Source organism: Emys orbicularis, chromosome 2, assembly GCF_028017835.1.
Source record: "Emys orbicularis isolate rEmyOrb1 chromosome 2, rEmyOrb1.hap1, whole genome shotgun sequence".
Taxonomy (NCBI): Eukaryota; Metazoa; Chordata; order Testudines; family Emydidae; genus Emys; species Emys orbicularis.
The window spans coordinates 201,967,336-201,985,677 of NC_088684.1; the positions used below are offsets into that span (position 1 = coordinate 201,967,336).

At 37.5% G+C, this 18,342-nt stretch overlaps 1 protein-coding gene across 2 annotated transcripts in view; it reads right to left on the reverse strand.

Moving 5' to 3' along the window:
* Positions 1–248: 248 nt before the first annotated feature.
* CDK13 (cyclin dependent kinase 13) overlaps positions 249–18,342 on the reverse strand; it is a 65,666-nt gene continuing 47,572 nt past the window's right edge. For both annotated transcript variants that reach the window (XM_065397850.1, XM_065397849.1), the window contains 8 exons: positions 16,096–16,152; positions 12,652–12,753; positions 12,466–12,543; positions 9,624–9,740; positions 8,672–8,803; positions 7,782–7,987; positions 3,901–4,446; positions 249–2,502 (listed from right to left, as the gene is read on the reverse strand). In XM_065397850.1, coding sequence (XP_065253922.1) covers positions 1,655–2,502; positions 3,901–4,446; positions 7,782–7,987; positions 8,672–8,803; positions 9,624–9,740; positions 12,466–12,543; positions 12,652–12,753; positions 16,096–16,152 — 2,086 coding nt within the window. In that variant the 3' untranslated portion in view covers positions 249–1,654. The remainder of the gene's footprint in view (positions 2,503–3,900; positions 4,447–7,781; positions 7,988–8,671; positions 8,804–9,623; positions 9,741–12,465; positions 12,544–12,651; positions 12,754–16,095; positions 16,153–18,342) is intronic.

Here is an 18,342-nt window from a genome sequence, read left to right on the forward strand (position 1 = left end):
ATAGACAACTTTGGCTTCTAATCTGAAAATCCAAGATGTCACTGACATGACTCTACTGGTAATAGTGTAAGTAGAAATTTTACCTTTTTAAAAGTAATTAAACACTGTTACATAATGTATCAATTTATCAACTGGATAATCAGTTGGAAAATTGTATCCAATATGGGCTATGAAACATTCTTTTCAGTACATGGAAAATATAGCCATATCCCCTCTCTGCAGGAGAGAGAGAGAGAGAGACTGCTGTTCTCAGAGGAAAACATGCTGGAAAGTATAACTAATATAAAACTGGAGTGGTGGTTTCTGGTAGCAATTTTAGCTACAGTAATTTTTTTTTGTTGTTCAAATCAAGTATTACAATGATCAATGGAATAGCTGAATATAGAAAGGATTAATTGGCACAATCCCAGTTTCCAGAAAATTTGAACGGCTAAATTTTCTATGTTGCATTAAATACTGGTCTTTAACCTTGGAGGCTTTCCATAATGCTTTTATATGTGGTAAAAGAGGAGACAGTGTCAGCTTTCCACACAAAACTCATTAACTATTACCAATGACATCGAAGAAAAAGATTTCTCTCATTGTCTTCTTTACAGTCTATTTTACCATCCATAGCTCAGTATAAAGTAGATCTTATTTGGCAGAGGGACTACAGAAGTTAATACAGCTTTTAGAGAAAAGTTGAGGGAAACCTACCTTTCTTTAATGTCTTCACATTGACATTCTCTCAGTAAATTCAGTTTGGGGAAGGTCATTTCAATGAAGAGAAAACTTAGTATACCTACTAAATTGGCTTAGCTGACATAAATGGCAAATATGCCACTTTAAAATGCGCTCTATCCAAGTTGCCTATAATTATCTCTGTTTTAATGTAGTGTATCTATATTTAAGTATTAATCTTTGAATCACGCTACAAAATAACCTTAAAGAAAGGGAATTTCCTTTATAAGAAAAATGTAGAGAATTTTTGCAGACCTTAAACTTACACGTTAAGGCACTTACCATTCAAGTAAAACAGTTTTGATACAAACATGTCTGGGAGATGGGGAAACATTTTACTACACCATCTTTTTTTTTTTTTTTTTAAAGAAAAAAATAACATTGACCAAATATTTATAAAATTGTTGCATCAAGAGAAAGGTTGTGTTTTATTATCTGAAATGAGCACAAAGTACACCTTCCACAATAACACTGAAAGCAGTGCAAAGACTGACAGTGACCTTTGACTAAAGGTAGTTTTGTAAAAAGAAAAATACCAAATAAATCAGTGCCCTGCTTTGATTGTTGTAAAATTTTTTACATAAAAGTTGGTCCAAACTTACAAAAAAAAGCACAAATGTGCATAGTTCAGAAGATCTGAAAGAGTGCCATAAAAAGCTGATGTCCCTAAATTTAGCATCCACTTAAAACTGCCAAAATACAAAATAAAATTCATAACTAGAATTTGTGAACATGTACACTCAATTGATCTAGTTTTCAGACAGCATGAGTTTTAAGCAGTTTAAATTTTCCTACTGTATGCAAGACCCTTTTCCACATAAAAATAAAGCTGTTGAATTAACATTATTCAAGTCTATTGGATTGCTGCTTTAAACTGCAGCTAGAAAAAAAGTCTTTCCAGATAAAAATGATGTGCCTGAGGAAAAACAGATACTCAGTATGGTAATCCTCTGCCTCGCCCTCTGACTGTTGATGTGCTAATGTGTCCTCTGTATCCTTGGGAATATCCAGGTCCTTGGGCTGGAGAAGTCCAAGTTTGTCCATGGATGTGGCTAATGCCACTAGGGTTTTCTTGTAAATTACTTCCATAACTATAGTTGTGCATCTTTGTGGACAAAGAATGAGTACTTTCTGACCCTGTGGAAGTGTCGCCACTGTTTCCCAGAACTGCAATAGGGCCATGGCTATATTCAAACCTATGGTCCTTATCTCCACTAAATAGCAGGGGACCAGTGTTGAGGTAAATGTCTCCATAACCAGTTACTGAGCTGGGAAATGGTTCTGAAAAGGCAGGAGGTGGAGGTGCACCACTAGAGTGAGATGAAGCAGTACTGTAGTTATCCAAAGACTGAATATCTGAATTTCCAATGAAGCTTCTCCTTTCCAGTGCCCCAGATGATCCACTTCCTATACCATCACTACCACCATAATGGGCAGAAGAGAAAGAAGATCCAAAATTATCCTTGTAGTCAGTTACATAGGAGTCTCTTGCCTGATAATCCACACTAGTTGTTACTGGTTCCTCAGTTGGCTGAACCTGATGCTGAGAAAGCAGTTGTAGAAGAGCAGCTTTCACCCCAGCATGAGGATCCGTTCCTGAAGAGCTAGAAATAGGCAAATGCTGGTTTTCTGTCCGATAATCTAGGTCGTCTTCTTCAGTGAGAGGTGGTGGTTCTGGTGGCTCAGGAGGACGCTGGTCTGGGGGCAAGATGCGAGGGCGTTCTTGTTCTGGTGTTTGGTTTAGAAGCCTCATCTCAGGCTGTCTAACCAAATCATCTTGACCTAAATGGATTAAAAAGAAGAGTCTTAGAACAAGATCTGAAATTACGTTTGACAAATAATTACAATACCAGAAGGGGGAAGAAAAAACACTTTGCAAAAATTCACAAAGGTTTGCTACTGCATTTCTTCACAAAAAATAAAGGTTAATCAACTAATTAAATTTAAGAGTATCTAAGAAAAGGCATTTTGGAGACGCAAAAAGACACTACCGTCAAAGGTTTTTCAGAACTGAGAGTTCCAGGATCCTCCTGCAAGCACACCTGATCAGCTACCTTAGGGTGTGTGTGTGTGTGTGTGTGTGTGTGTGTGTGTGTGTGTGTGTGTGTGTGTGTGTGTGTGTGTGTGTGTGTGTGTGTGTGTGTGTGTGTGTGTCACACAATATCCTTGAGGAGGTTGGTAGCAACAGATATTATGCCAGAAGGTGCACCAAAGATGTGGGACAAAGCCCATACTGACATGGGTTTTGGGAAAGGGACAGAAAGGCTGCTACAAATGGTAATGGTAGAGATTTTTACATTCCTTCACAATATTCTTCTACAGAGTCGCCAATGCTATTTAGTAACAAGTAAACCAAAATGCACTGAGGACATATGGCTGAAATACTGATCTCATGATATTCAACAAAAGAATTAGGACTTTGAGAAGCTCCATCAGTTAAACATTTAATGTGTGCACAGTATGTATGTAAATCATAGTGTTTTAATGAAAATTTTAGGTTGACCATATTCATTTCAAAAATGGAAAATTTGCACACACTGGTCAGGTAATTAAAGGAAGTAGGCATGGACAAATTTTGATGCGGTAGTTAATTAAACAAAAAGAGTTTACTTAAAGGGACTCTGTTAAAGTTGGTAAACCAATGATCTACAATTAACTAAAGGAGACCATCTATTTTTCCAGTCAAAACCAGTTATTCCTCACACTGAAAAAAGCTGCCAAACTTTCCATCAGAAAAGCAAACAGGTGTATACGTATATTAGACAGTAAAACTTTCAGAGTTGTTTTTTGTTTTGTTTTTTAAAAAAACAACTGTTTGTACAGCACCTAATACAACGAAGCCCCAACTTTGCCTGGGGCATCTCGGTGCTACCATAATAATACGAACAACACCACAGTGCCAGTATAACTGCATGTCTACACCTTAGAGTAAGTTGTGTATGTACAGTATAATAAAATCAGTCAATTATCTATGAAAGTTTTATAAAGATAGTAAGTGACAAAAGGAAATGAAATTACTTCTCACGTCCTCAGTGTCATCGCTCCTGTGCATGTTTTGCTAATGGGTATGGCATAACCATGCATACACTGGGTACAAAGCATGTTGTTAGCTGCTTATCTCCAAGTCACTCTCTCTGGTGGTCAAGATATCTACTTATCAACATTCAAAACGGTAAGTACCTGCACATGAGTATAATGATTTGATCAGATGTGGGTAAACAGATGCTGGAGATTCCGTGTCCTCCTGGTTATCAGATGCAGGAGTGCGGGGCTCTGGAGGCTGCCTGAGTTGTAACGACATTTCATTTCCTGATCCATTCTCCTTCTCCTCTGGTACAAGATCTTTTTGTTTTGTGTGCGGAGTCTTTATTAACTGAGACAACAAAACAGCAAATGCACTCTGCACCGCTGCCTGGGCAGCATCAGGCTCCAGTTTAGGCTGAGTCAGGTGAGCAGGTGGGACAGCTGGCTGAGTGACTGCGGGCTGCTGCAAAGGCTCCTGTTCTGGTGGTGGTGGAGGCGGCTGTTGCTCTGGCTGTTTTTCACCTGCTGCCAAAACACCAGCAGGGATGTTTATTTTATCTAGTTGCTGCTGAGTCTCTGCATTTATCTTAATATTCAACACTTCGGCAAAATGTGCCATGCTAACACTTGATTTAGACTGTAGAAGATTTAGCAGGATTGCCACTTCATTCTGGTTTAACTGCTGTCCAGTGCCTGTTTTCACTAAAGACAAAAAGGAGTTTTAAAAGTGTTCTTTAGAACGGCCATATTTCAGAGGCTCCAAATCAAGCTTAATATACCATGGCTGATAATCTTGGCGAAGTACAGGTTTCTGACAACACAGAAATGGAATGCTTTTACAAATTAATTACATTTGGAAGAGTATTAATAGGAAATTGAATAGCATGATCCAATACAGAGAAAATGACTTCCAAAGGGCACGCCCACACCCTAAGACAGATGAGAAACATCATGTTTGAGCTCAATTTTCCACAATACAATGAAGCCAGGGTTTAAGACCACCTGCCTTAGACAGCTGTAAGATTTCCAGTCACCACAAAGTCTCCTATCTTTGACATATTACATCCCTTTGCTTAAAAAGTGGCCATCTGCAAAACACATTTCCAGTCATACCCTGACCCTCCAGATGCTTAATTTGTATGCTGTGACACCTGCTAAGGTGACCAGATGAACTGACCCAGAAGCTAATGAGCTATCTGAAGGTAATGGCATAAGTGCAAAACTATTGAGAAGGACAAGTAAAGTGCTGAGTAAGAGAAAAGACTGTTCTGTTGATTTCAGAGGTGTGGGGAGACAGCCACATGAGAGCAGAAGCATGGGTTTTAAGTCACCTACTCATTGCTAGCTTTAAAGTTTAAAAGAACCCACAAAGGCACTTTATGGTGAGGCTTCTTATTTGTGTTATGAGACTTATGAACTTTAAACAGACAAAACAGATCAAGGGTACACTCAAATGAAGCAGGAATGGAACAGGATTCCTTATTCAGGGTGTACCTACAGATTCATCATGAAAGAGAGCACATAAACCTAGCAGCATGACCAGTGAGAGAAAAAATTGTTGTTAATTGGGAATGGCACAAAATCCTAATAATTCGAATTTCAATTCCAGATCTGCCAGTTGGTGAACACAGTAAAAGCCTAGGATAACATCTTATTTAATTATAATGGGGAAACTTCTTTCTTTATAGAAAAATGAAGCAAAGGCATCATGTCTTCCTATTTATAAACAGTGCCTCTGTCAGGTTGATATCAAATATCCGATATAAAAATTGAACTTTCACATGTGAAACTAGAAGGCTACCAATGTAATGTAACTTCTGGCAGCATCCAGTGAATGTCTGGACAGCTGGAATTTTTAAAACTTTCTGTCCTCAGCATTTGAATCATCGCTAAAGCGGACACAGTTGTGAGCAGACAGTTGTTGCAAAATTAAATCAGGCTGCTTCTTGATGTGCGCTGGGGTGCTATCAGCTAAAATGTAGTGAAGACGGGGGAATTCAAAAACAATTAACTTATTTTTATTTGGCAATGCACAGAACTCTACTCTCTCAGACACTTTGCACTGCATTCTCTGGATGTATTAATTAGCCACATAACAGATGTTAAGCCTGCTGCAAATTACGTGACATCTGAAAATGGTCTGTTCAAGGACCAGGAACAGAAGATATTTCTCAGAATCCAAAATTGAAAATCCAGTAGACAATATGAATGAGACAAAGAAAATTGCAGCATCTTTCTACCCACCCCAAAATTTTAAAAGACATCCATATCATAGGGGAATTCAAATTCTTGGTGGAAATCATAAGTAAGCTCCGCACACACTGTTAAGTTATAAAATGCAATGACAAGAGCTTCACATAAGAACCAGAACAGTAGCAAATAATTCAGGACAAATTATTTTTTACCCAAAATGAAAAATGTTAGTGCTTTGTGCATTGTCATATGTGCACTGATTTAGTTTATTTAAATTTGGATAAAGCCTGCACTTGTGTGTCAGCTCCTTAGTTTGCCACATGGCCTTGTGTATTTGTTCATTCAGCATGTACACACTCCTAAGTCTTAGAACAAACACAGACATTTTCAATTTTATACAATACTGTCTCTGCTCCACCACACACTAAAACCCTGCTTTCTCCACCTTGGTACATATTTTCTTCTATACTTACACTTGTGCCAAGAATGACATGGGGCTGAATAATTAATTCTTGAGTTCTTTGGTTAATTTGGTATTAGATATGTATTATTAATACTGTATTAGTAATGATTAATACAGTTAGTACTTCATGAGGTGACAAAATGTTATAACAGCATAAAGGAAATAATTCCAACAACTGGGAATCTAATAAAATTTGTTAATCTTCAACGTGGGATAAAATTTTTAGGGGATAAGCAGAATTTGAAAGTCTTGCCAAGACTTGAGGCTACTGTTGCAAAAGAGTGGCAGAAATACACTGCTGGATTAAAATGAAAAACAGGATGACCAGGAGCAAGAGGTGGTAAACTACACGGGTCATGAGAACTATATCATTACAGCTCTGCAACATATACTTGGAGCTATGGTCTACTGTTGAAGAGAGAGCTAGCTGATTTGAGATTATTACTGTCCATACAGAATTTAAATGAATGCACTACACATTCGCTCTTTCAATTCTTGGAGCTCCCACTTTAGTGACACTACATATACTCACTTGCCGCATTACAAAGCTGTCTATGTCAAACTCTTGTCTGTTCCTTTGTCAGCTGCCCCACACACACGACATACAGAATCTATACTTTAGAATGCAAGTTAAAAAACACCTTGCTTATAGTAAGGGCAGTAATACCAACTCCTGTATAAGGAGACACCCCATTTGATTATGATTATAAATTAACATTTTCTTCCTACTGGCTTCGAAGCAGTTTTTTGTACCACCAAGCAAGACACTCTAGGCTTGGTTTTCTGCTTTAATGGGTGGGGCTGGGAATACTGTAGAGGTAGTTCACTAATTCTCTTGTCATAATATAGTAAGCTCCCTCATTAGCTAGTATCTCAGTTCAGCAATATCAGCTAGAAGAGACTTGCTAAAGCAGATATACTTGGGAGAGGGAAGATTATTTAACATGGGGGAGGAATCTATTTGTTGTGAAGATGATGTTTGACATGAAACCCTTTCCCTTCAATTTATGTCATGATCAGTGAGGTTGCTCTAGACTATGAAGAGTTGTATAATGTGAGTTAGAGCAGCTGCTCATGGGTGGGGTTTAATAAACCCTGAGGTGGACAATAGACCCCCCAGAAAATTAAAATTACTACCAGGCAGGTCAAAATATTTAAAAACTTTGACACTGGTCAATGAAAACTCATTACCCAAGTCATATTGGGAATGCCTGACTACTGAGGACAAGATAAATCTTTAGCATTTTTTAAATGTACACTATTTTGTTTCCCTTAAGAATTCCAAGAGCTTTCAAGATTTTGAAAGAGTTAACATCTAAATTTCTAAATGCATAGTCAGCAAGTAATAGACAATTTAAAAATGACTAAAAAGATTACTGACCAAGTGCTACACTAGAGTTGCCCTGAGTTGTGAGTTTGGAAGAAGTCTGCATGCCTTGTGGGGTGTTGGTTCTGCTATCATCCAGGCCTAAAGACAAATCCTTCCTAGGAATTTTAGCTGCTGTTGTGTCGTCTGCCATGCCCATCTGCTTCTGCCGTCTACGTTTCTTACTCCACAGTTCATGACAATCTTGCCACAAAGGAAGGCTGTAAAGAAGAATGGTAAATATTCAGCATTTTCTTTGTACAAAATATTAAAATAAATGCTCAATATACAACATAAGATCGGAAAAGGTGAGTCTGTTGGGATTCTGTGAATCCATACTCATAACAAGTGTGTAATGCAAGTATAATCTCAGAAGAGCTTCCTAGCTGAAAATGTTTATCAATTGGCTTCATTTCATAAACAAGTGTCCTCGTGGCAGAACAAAATGAATATTTATTTTCTCAACGTGACAATGCTGTCTACTTGGATTGACAGAGTTTACAAAAAGGAAAGGTGCTCTAGTATAAGAACTCAGCAACCTGCAATCCTCTAAACAGTAATCCAGAACTTTTGCATTAAAATAAGGGGAATAAACGTTTTTGGTTTTTTACCCTTGTTGTTTGGAGACATTCATTCTTCTAAATACACTTGCAGGTCACTAACTCTAGGAAAGATGTACAGAACGTCTGACTAACAAATCAAACACGGAACTAGGGAACAGTTCTCATTCATAGTACAAGAGCCACTGAACTTTGCAGTTTTCTTAATGGGACGGTTACTAATATCTGACACATTAGGTATTATGTTTGTACTACCTCTGTTTTCACCACTACACAATGAACATTAAATACATACTCCCATTTTGTATCACGTAAGCACTGACATTACCACAGGAAGTAACTTACTCTGGTGGAGGCATTTTAGAAGGTTCCACATCTCGCAGAAACTCACACTGAAGAGCCTGTTCAGCTGTGCAACGCTTGCTAGGGTCCAAAGCAAGCATATAATCAAACAGATCTAACGCAGCTGGTGGAATACTGGCAAGAAGGAGAGAGAAATGGGGGGGTCCCCACATTTGTGTTATTTCAGATGCCACGTCTTTATGCTATAAACTTGTATTTTTTAATGTTGTCAAGTAGAGTTTAATTGTATGATTTAAAACTTGGGCCTTATATTAATACATTTGTTTTAAAAGTTTTCCTTTTAACAAGGGTCTAATATTACTATATACTTGGAATTTACCACAAAGAGATTTATACTTTTTAATTGGGCTACAGACAATAATTCTATTGCTTTAAAGTTACACAAGTAGGCTCCACTAATATAAACAGGATGATACATTTTCCTAAACCCCAAAATAGTTGAAGGAGAAAAGGCAGTTTTTAAAATAATCTTACAGATGTTTTCTGTAACTTTCATGTTTGTTATTTGCATGAGAACTCCAATGGCATTATTTTAGGATACATGGCTTAGAGAATTAGTCTTATATACTGAATTTATGACTAACAAGTCCCTAATGTTAGCCAATCACAATTAAAAGTGACTAAGTACCCCGAGCTGCTTTTAGCCATAGGGACAATGAGCAGGTGCACCCAGGCCCAAAAAGCAACCATTTCCGAAGCACAAAGCTGACAGGTGGCTGAAATATTTGGGTCAATTCCCCCTTCCTTGATACATATACACAGCTCCTATTAACTAACAATAATAATAGCTCGGCATGTGTATCAAGGGAAGGATAGGAACTTCAGGTCACTTCTCTCTACATTTGACTGAACCCAGAAACAAATCTTTGAAAAATACTGAAATTCTTAAAGGACCTAAGAAAAATTAATGGAATACAGAAGTCTCCATCCTTACAAAGCAAACTCTTCTCTCAATTTTCGACGATACTGCTTCTTTGGTTTCATGGTGTTGAAATAGGCTAACTTTATTACATCAGGCCAGACTGCAGGACAAGGACTCCCACAAATTCGGCTGTACACCAAAAACAAACAAACAAACAAACAAAACAAAACCATCAATGTATGAAATCAAACACAACAAGGTGTGTAGTTGCAGTTTTATACTCACAGGCATTGTTAATACAAAGAAAACAAATTCTAGTCTCCATGGACATATTCACAGGCCTCCTGTGATCCATGGCCATGAAGTTTTTCAAGAGTTGGCGAAGAAGTGTAGGTAAATACCCACTCTTAAGAGGCCAAAGAATACCCCACTAGAAAAATGGTTACCTCCCCCACACTTCTCCAAAGTAGAGGCTCTTTATAAACAATCACTGTGTTCTTGAAAATGATAGAAGACTCCACTTAGCATGCTGAGGTAGCATCCTATGTACCCTAACGCAAGGTCAGTTTCTTCCAGAAACTAGAATTTCTCTCTAGACAGGAGAGAAATTTAAAGGCAGGAGTGAATTTGGATTAATTTAAATCTAGTACGTTTCTCTTTTTTTTTTACTCTTGGTGTGGAAAGGAACTCTGATAAATGACTGGAGTAAACACCACTCCATTGCTGACTAAGAATTTAGTTATCTGCTAAAGAACAGGAAGGAGCCTTGTGAGGACCAAAGGTGGTGGCAGAGGTGAGATGGTTTTTAAATTTAAGAAAGGACCGGGGCTTGAATTAAAAAAATTAAAACCATCTTTTGGCCAAAGAAAAGGGTCACTGAGCCAGCCCACCTCCCGACATGTGGTTGCACAAGTCTGTCCCTTCCACTGGCTTTGTCTAGAATAGGATTTAAAGATGGGGTGTTCCAATGTGTTAGCCACCACATTTTTCAAAAGTCTGTTGTGCACCAGGCAGTGTAGACTTTAATACAAGCAAACCTGATGGAGTTAAAACCCAAGCTTTCCTCAGGCTTTAACTCAACAAATCTCAGCCCATGTTGAAGGCAATGGGCCTCGTCTACACTAGGCTTTATCAAAAGTGTTAGTAACATGTTCTAACAGTACCCCTTTCATCCTAGTCTAGACAAGGCCACTAAGTGTGAAAAGTAGGGTTTACACTTTGTGGGCCTCGCAGCCAGAAAGCTAAATTTGCATAAATGTCTGGTTGATGCTGCAGCTCGCAACCTTGCAGATGTTTGTTTTCAACTTCTACAGCAAGTTTTTCCTATAAATAGAGTGGTCTTGGGCAGAAGAGCCTACCACCTTTTATGGCCTTTGGGTTCCCGGAAGACTAGAAGTATTTTCGAGAGACTTATCTATAGACCATCTTTAGACCACTCTGCCGCCTTTGTGCCTATTTATATGATCTAAAGCATATTCTGAAAAAGAAGTTAAGACAATGCTACTTTTTCCTCTAGACTTTTTCCTGATTCAAATAGACTTTTTCCTGATTCCTGTGGTCTTGAAATACTTGGGGGAAAGACCATTGGGGAAAATAAAAAATTCACAAAATATTGATGGTCACCTATGATGTTGGTAGAGGCATCAAAATTAATTAAAAGTGGCTTGCAAGTTAAAAATTGACAATGATATGACTAAGAACTATTCCATTATAGGTGGTTTAGGTTCCTGTTAAAATGTGCTGGGAACAGTCCTAATGTATTAAATTTTTTAATGTACAGCATCAATAAAGAGAAAAAAATTAAGCTATGAAGAATTAGTTGACAGTGTCCTTTTGATATCAAAATAAATTTTACAAATCACATCAATTCATGCTATACAAAACTATGTCCAGTTTGGTAAAGAAAGCCAGAACTGGAATTAAGTGCTGCACTGCCATCTTGTGGTTAAAGCAAAAACAACAAACATTCACACAACAGGAGTTGTTTCAGTAGTGTAAAATGACAACAGGGTGACCATCGCCATGTTTTGCACCTTCTAAAAGGTTGTTATACTTGTACAGACCAACTTTCCTACATGTTACATACAGCATTTACAGCCCATGTAACTTACTGCTTTTCAGAATCAAATATTTGACCTCATGTGAAGAGAGATCAAGATAAAGGAGCAATTCACTGACTCATCCTCTTTTTCTTTTGTAGGAAGAAGATGCCACCCCACTGCCTAGGTTGATTATGATATTAGAAGCAGGAGACAGCATTTCATTTGCCACCTGAATAGAGAAAAGAGGCTCTGACTCTACTAATTCAAACAGCTACTGCCTGAGAAGATCCACTGGGGTGGGAAGGTGAAGAAAGCCTTTACACCTCCCTAAGGTATCTGGCAAGTCTTGAGGGAAAGAGGAGAAACACTCCCTTCTGCAGCAGACAGAAGCCAGTTGCAGACATGTGGGAGAATGAAAAAGCAGCATAGGACCAGCAGTATGCAGAGAACCTAGCCTTGAGCAAAGCTTTCCCTTTAAAACAGTCATTCATTATTCTCCATGTTGGCCTTTTAACCTGCTGATGGGAGAATGGAGTAAGGAAGCTGCAGTCTCACCTGCTTAAAAAGGTGAGCATGTCAAATGCCCTGTTGTGAGATGGGCTTCAGTAAGGGGTAACTCCAGCTGCACTATAAAAAAATCCTACCTACCACTGCATTCCTATGCCATGGAAAGCTACTAAGCACTTCTCCAATTCTGAATAATTTGTTTTACATCTCCCCAAAAGCTACCACCATTTTTATTCTAAGAAACAACTTCTGACAACTTTTAAATGTTAATATTGTAACTCCATTTTTTGGAATGCTCATGAAAAATAAAAGTGCTGTCTATGATTTTGTAAAGCACCAACCACACTGTGGAATCTAAAAATTACCTTATTAGTTCCAGCTGAGCAAGTTCCTGATTTGCTTGAAATATTGGTTTTTTAGTAAAAAGTTCACCCAGGATACAGCTGTAAAATAAAGTTTTATATAATTCCATCAATATTTTATATAAATTTATTTGAGATTTATTTTAGTTCATGATTTACACTTAACACTTTTGTATTAAAACTTCTTACCCACAGCTCCAGACATCTATGGCTGGCGTATATCTTTCCTCTCCAAGCAGAAGTTCAGGAGGCCGGTACCATAAAGTAATAACTTTGTTGGTATATGGTCGACTGAAAAAAAGGAGAGAGAGAGATTCAACATTTCTCTTAAAATGAGATTGTAGTGAACTAATAAAAGTTTGAGGTTTCACTACTACAATATTGTTTTATGAATGTTCCATTTTTTCATTCCCTTTTTACCAATACTGAGGCTGCTGCCACTATATAGAAAGTCATTACTTAAATCTACCAAAGGATAGCCTGAAACAGTATCTCAGAGAAGTAAACATAACCATCTTCATGGGGCATTAAAAATATCATCAGGCTTCAGAGTTAAATACCTATACTGCTATTTAATTGCTATTCATTTTAGCAATAAGACTTCAGTTAATATCTCCATCCCCTGCTGTTAGGTGCAGTTACTGGCACAAAGGAGTTGGTTGCTGAAGTGCTGAACAAAGAGTTCAACAGTGGGGGGGGAGGGGGGGGGAATTCAAGTCACCTCTGCCCTTCTCCACAAAGGAGAGAAGCATAGATGCAGCCATTCCCTACTATCACAAGTTTCAACTGCCTCTTGGGTTTCAAAACTCCCAGATCTTCCCGGATTCCAACAGCCCCAACTTTACATTCGCAAGCTATCAAAACTTCTAGCTCCCACTGAAAGACTTCTGCAGTGTTTTGAGGCAATCTACTTTAGTTTTATCAGACTGAAAACAAAGTTTGGGGACAATAAAATAATGGAATGTATCAAAATAAAACAGTGCTATTGCCAAATCTATTTCAGTAGAAGTCTCTATTTTTGTATATCCTTAGGAGATGCAATAGAATATTCCGTTTTCAGCAGCCCTTGCCACAGAATACATGATTGCAAATTATCTTCTGTCACCACACCCCCAATCACCAGTATGATTTTAGCCATTAATATTATGTAACTTGAGGTTTTGTAACATTTTACACAATTTGAAAGCTGAGATTCCAATATTTTAGACAGTGAATAGCAATGTTTCAGTATTAACAGTTTTCAAGACAGCAGCTAATACAACAGAAATTACCTATCCCAGCTTTCCAGGTATAGTTTTTGGATAACTGAAAAGCACCTTTCACATCTGTCATCTTTAATAAAGCATTAGGTTTGAATTGCAAATACACATAGGTATAAAGTAATGTATTTGAATAACTTATATGTGCTTAAATAAAACGAAGTTACAAGCAATTTCTGCCTTCCACAGCAGGTGAACATTCCACATTGCAAATGACACCACTGTTATGTTCAGTGCAACTGCCTAATCAACTAAACACACTGATCTACAATATGGACTTCTGTATTTACTGAAGGGGGCATAAACGTGATAACCTTACACTAAAACAATCCCCTCTGGTGGCCCCACAAGCATACACACTTTCAACACACACACACACACACACACACACTACTGGAAACATTTTCAAAAGTGCCTAAATGGCTTAGGCTCTTAAGTCACTTTTGAAAATGGGACTTCTCGTGGGAAATTTTACTCCACCCTCTACAGATCTGCCAGATTTATTCCAGAAGAGAGTATTATTTTCAGAAGTCTTTAGATAGAGAAACTCAGTAACAAAAAAAGTCAAACCTATCAATATTCAATTGTTAAAGATTTCTAGACACTACTTTCTGTTTCAACAGGTATGTTCTTATGTAATATGTCACACCTTCTAGCTGGAAAGTGTTATACATTCAGAAGTAATTTTTTAAAAAGTTAGATGCACAATTGTGAGTGAAATTACCACAACTCTGAGTGGAAGTTGGGTAAATATGTACAAAAATGGCCATAATTATTCATTTTCATGTACAATTACCCCCTTTGTACACTCAAGATCTATGCATGCATAAGTTAAGCACACAATTACAAGTGCATACAGCTTATTTTTTAAAAGCTTACTTTCGGACTTTTCAAATTTTGATAAATGAGATACACAATATATTTCAGTGATTCTAGCATTAAAGTAATGCTTTAAGAAATTTCTTCTGCTGCTTCAAGGTCCCAAATCCTTCTAAATACTGTTTAATCAGATCAGTAAATCAATTGTCAAAAAATATAGTTCAGTTAGCAACAATGTGGAAAAATTGTTACAGCACAATCCTTAAATGTTCATTAAATCCTACTATTACTGAAGAGAAGACGTACTCAATGAGAGATTGAATCAGGAATGAGATGCAAAAACTGAGCTCACTGGGATCAACATTGCATGTAAAGTTGAAATAAAAGCTTTTGATGATGTTGATTATACGGAGAGGGATTCCACAGGCCCGCAGAATGCACTATAGGCTGGTCCTGTGAATGCTATCAAAAGCCTTCTCAAAAAAAGGCTTACTGGCCTGTAATTGCCGGGATCACCTCTGGAGCCTTTTTAAAAAATTGGCGTCACATTAGCTATCCTCCAGTCATCTGGTACAGAAGCTGATTTAAATGATAGGTTACATACCACAGCTAGTAGTTCAGCAATTTCACATTCGAGTTCCTTCAGAACTCTTGGGTGAATACCATCTGGTCTGGTGACTTATTAACGTTTAATTTATCAATTTGCTCCAAAAAGGCAGAATATGCACGTTAATTTATGGAAGCAGGAGTAATATTGAAATGTTTAAGCAGACCACATCCTAACTGTAAATCTGCATCCTTCATCTCCAGTCAGTTTAGACTGAAAATGAAAGTATTAATTGTGATGTCACTAGTCAGAGCTCTTTATTAAAAAAATAATCTATATCTGTGCTATTACAGCTAATGGAGATTATCCTTTAACTCAAGAAGCAAGCCTCTCTAACGGTATTTATGATACAATAAGGGAGAAAGAACACCACATATTTAACTGAAGTTCAAAGTTTGAAAGGAAAGTGCATAAACAGATTCCCATCTCCCCAAAGTTCTTTGTCCATGGTATTCTGGAGAGACTATAGCTTTGGTATTGCAGAAAGAATCCTTGTACTTTTAAAGAACCAGGATGAGAGGTGTTCCTCTTTCCCACTCCATATAATTCATTTACACTTGAGTTTTATGTTTGTGGTTTTACTACCGTGCACGCATACCAGGTGACTGACCTCCCTCCCTCCGGGGCTTCACAACTTTTTATGCTAGTTGTTTAGTTAGATGGCCTGGCAAATGTTTATCAGCCTTCAGCTATTATACTTTGACATCTCAACTAAAATTGAATTAAAGCATGAATATAACTGCACTATACCAACATAAACCACTGCATAGCTGCACATTACAAACCTTTACTTCTATCATTTCAGATATTTAATCAGAAAAGAGGATGCCATATTAAAAATGTGTTTTGACTTAAACTTCCCTCTACAGAAAAAAGCATCCCTAGCTCTGATAATCACAGAGACCTATGCTTTAAATATATATATTTAACAGAACAGAGTTGTCTTACCTCTCCTCTGAGCTATACAGTCGAGCAAGCCCGAAGTCTGCAAGCTTAATCTGCCCTCTGGTGGAAAGAGTAAAGAATTTTTACTGATTAATCTTGTCAACAGATTTAAAAACCAAACAGATGTTTAAAATGCTCTAACACATCTACAGTTAAACTTCACTAATTCACACTAGTCACCAGGAGAACCATTACAAATTACTGCATCTTCTCAATTAATAAGTATGCTAACCAATGCAATTTTAAAAAACAAACCATAAGGGATTGTGAAATGATGCATTTCTTTTTGACAAATGCAGATATACACTTCGAAGAATACTAATGAACATTCAGGGTATACTTTATAAAATAATCAACTAATAACACACGACTGTACTTATTATGTTGATAAAACTTTGAAGAGGGGAGACTGTCATTTTTGTACATTTTAAGCCTGGCTTTAGGGCTGTGGAGATTACTAATTCACACTTCAGTAACGTTTTACTCAGTAAATTGGCCTATTTACTGGTAACTGTAGATAATAAAAAATATTAAATCAAGTATTTGCATAGCAAGTGACTATCAGCAATTGCACCTCCTTGTGGGAAGCATACAAAACTAAACACTTCGTTTGTATCAAAGGCTAAAGTTGGGATTTTAAGAGTGATAATTCAAAAGGCATAAAGGATGCTGCTGCTCAACAGGCAACATACCATGCCAATCTGGAAGGTTGGATGACTTACACTAGAAAGGACATTCATAAATTTCTATAAGGAAAGAAAAGGACATGGTGCTTTCACAAAGTTTGTCGATTTAAAAAAATCCTTTATTTCTAAACGTTATGTACTAAGTTTATTTATATCCCAGGATTTATTTGTATATTTTTATTTATATCCCAGGATATTAGAGAGACGGGGGGGGGGGGGGCGAGGCAATACCTTTTATTGGACCAACTTCTGTTGGCAGTTCCACACATGCACCGAGGCTTATGTTTATATACATATGTGTGAAACATGGCCTATCACTGCACTTGTGAGCAAGAGCATCAGTGTGTACCTAAAATATGTGTTTGAACACACCTGGTTGCATATTCTTTTAAATCGAAACACTGTACTTCTATACTCCCGAAAGATGAGGTCTTCAGTATTATACAACGTGATAGATGAGTCTACGCGCATTTGACTATAAGATCAGATAGTCAAGAAAGCACAGGTCAGAAACTACGCTTTCACATATTCTAATTTAATATGACAAATACAACTAACAAAAATATCCAAACACAAGACCTGGCTGTAATGGGGGACTTTAAGTATCCAGATACCTGTTGGAAAAATAATACAGAAAAACAAAATATCCACTTATTGGAATATGTTAGGGGCAACCTGTTTCAGGAGGAGGAAGAAACCAGGGGAAGCAGCCATTTTAGACTTCATTCTGGTGAACAGGGAGAAACCGATTGTGAATCTGAAGGTTGAAGGCAATTTGGGTGAAAGTGATCCCAGAAGGATAGCCTTCATGATTCTTAGAAAGGAAGGAATGAGAGCGACTCCAAAAAGGCAGACCAATAAACTCAGAGAACTGGGAGCCAGGGTCCCATAGGAAGACAATCTAAGGGAAAAAGGAGTTCAAAAGAGCTGCAATTTATCAGAGACAAAATATTAAAGGCAAACTATCCCAATGCAAAGGAAAGAAAGGAAGGAAAAAAACCTAGGAAGCCACTGCATCAGGAGCTCTTTAATGAGCTGCAAATCAAAAAGGAATCTTACAAGAATGAAAACAAGGACAAATTGCTATGGATGGGAACAAAAGAATAGCACATAGGGACAAAACTCAGAGAGGCTAAGGCACAAAATGAGTTATACCAAGCAAGGGACAAAAGGCTATGGATAGAAAAGGTTCTAGAAATACATTAGGAACAAGGAAAAGAAGAAAGTGTAGATCCACTACTTAGCAGGGAAGGCTAATAACAGACACCAAGAAGACTGAAGTGTTTAATACCTATTTTGCTCCAGTCTTCACTAAAAATTTTTGAGACCAGATACTTAATATTAACAAGAGGGAAGGAACATAAGTCAAAATAGGAAAATAACAGGTTAAAGAATATTTAGATAAGTTAGATGTATTCAAGTCAACACGGCCTGATGAAATCACCTTACGGTACTTAAAGAACTAGATGAAGCAATCTCGGAATCTAGCAATTATCTCTGAATTCATGGAGGATGGGTGAGGTCCCAGAGGACTGGAGAAGGACAAATAGAGTACCTATCTTTA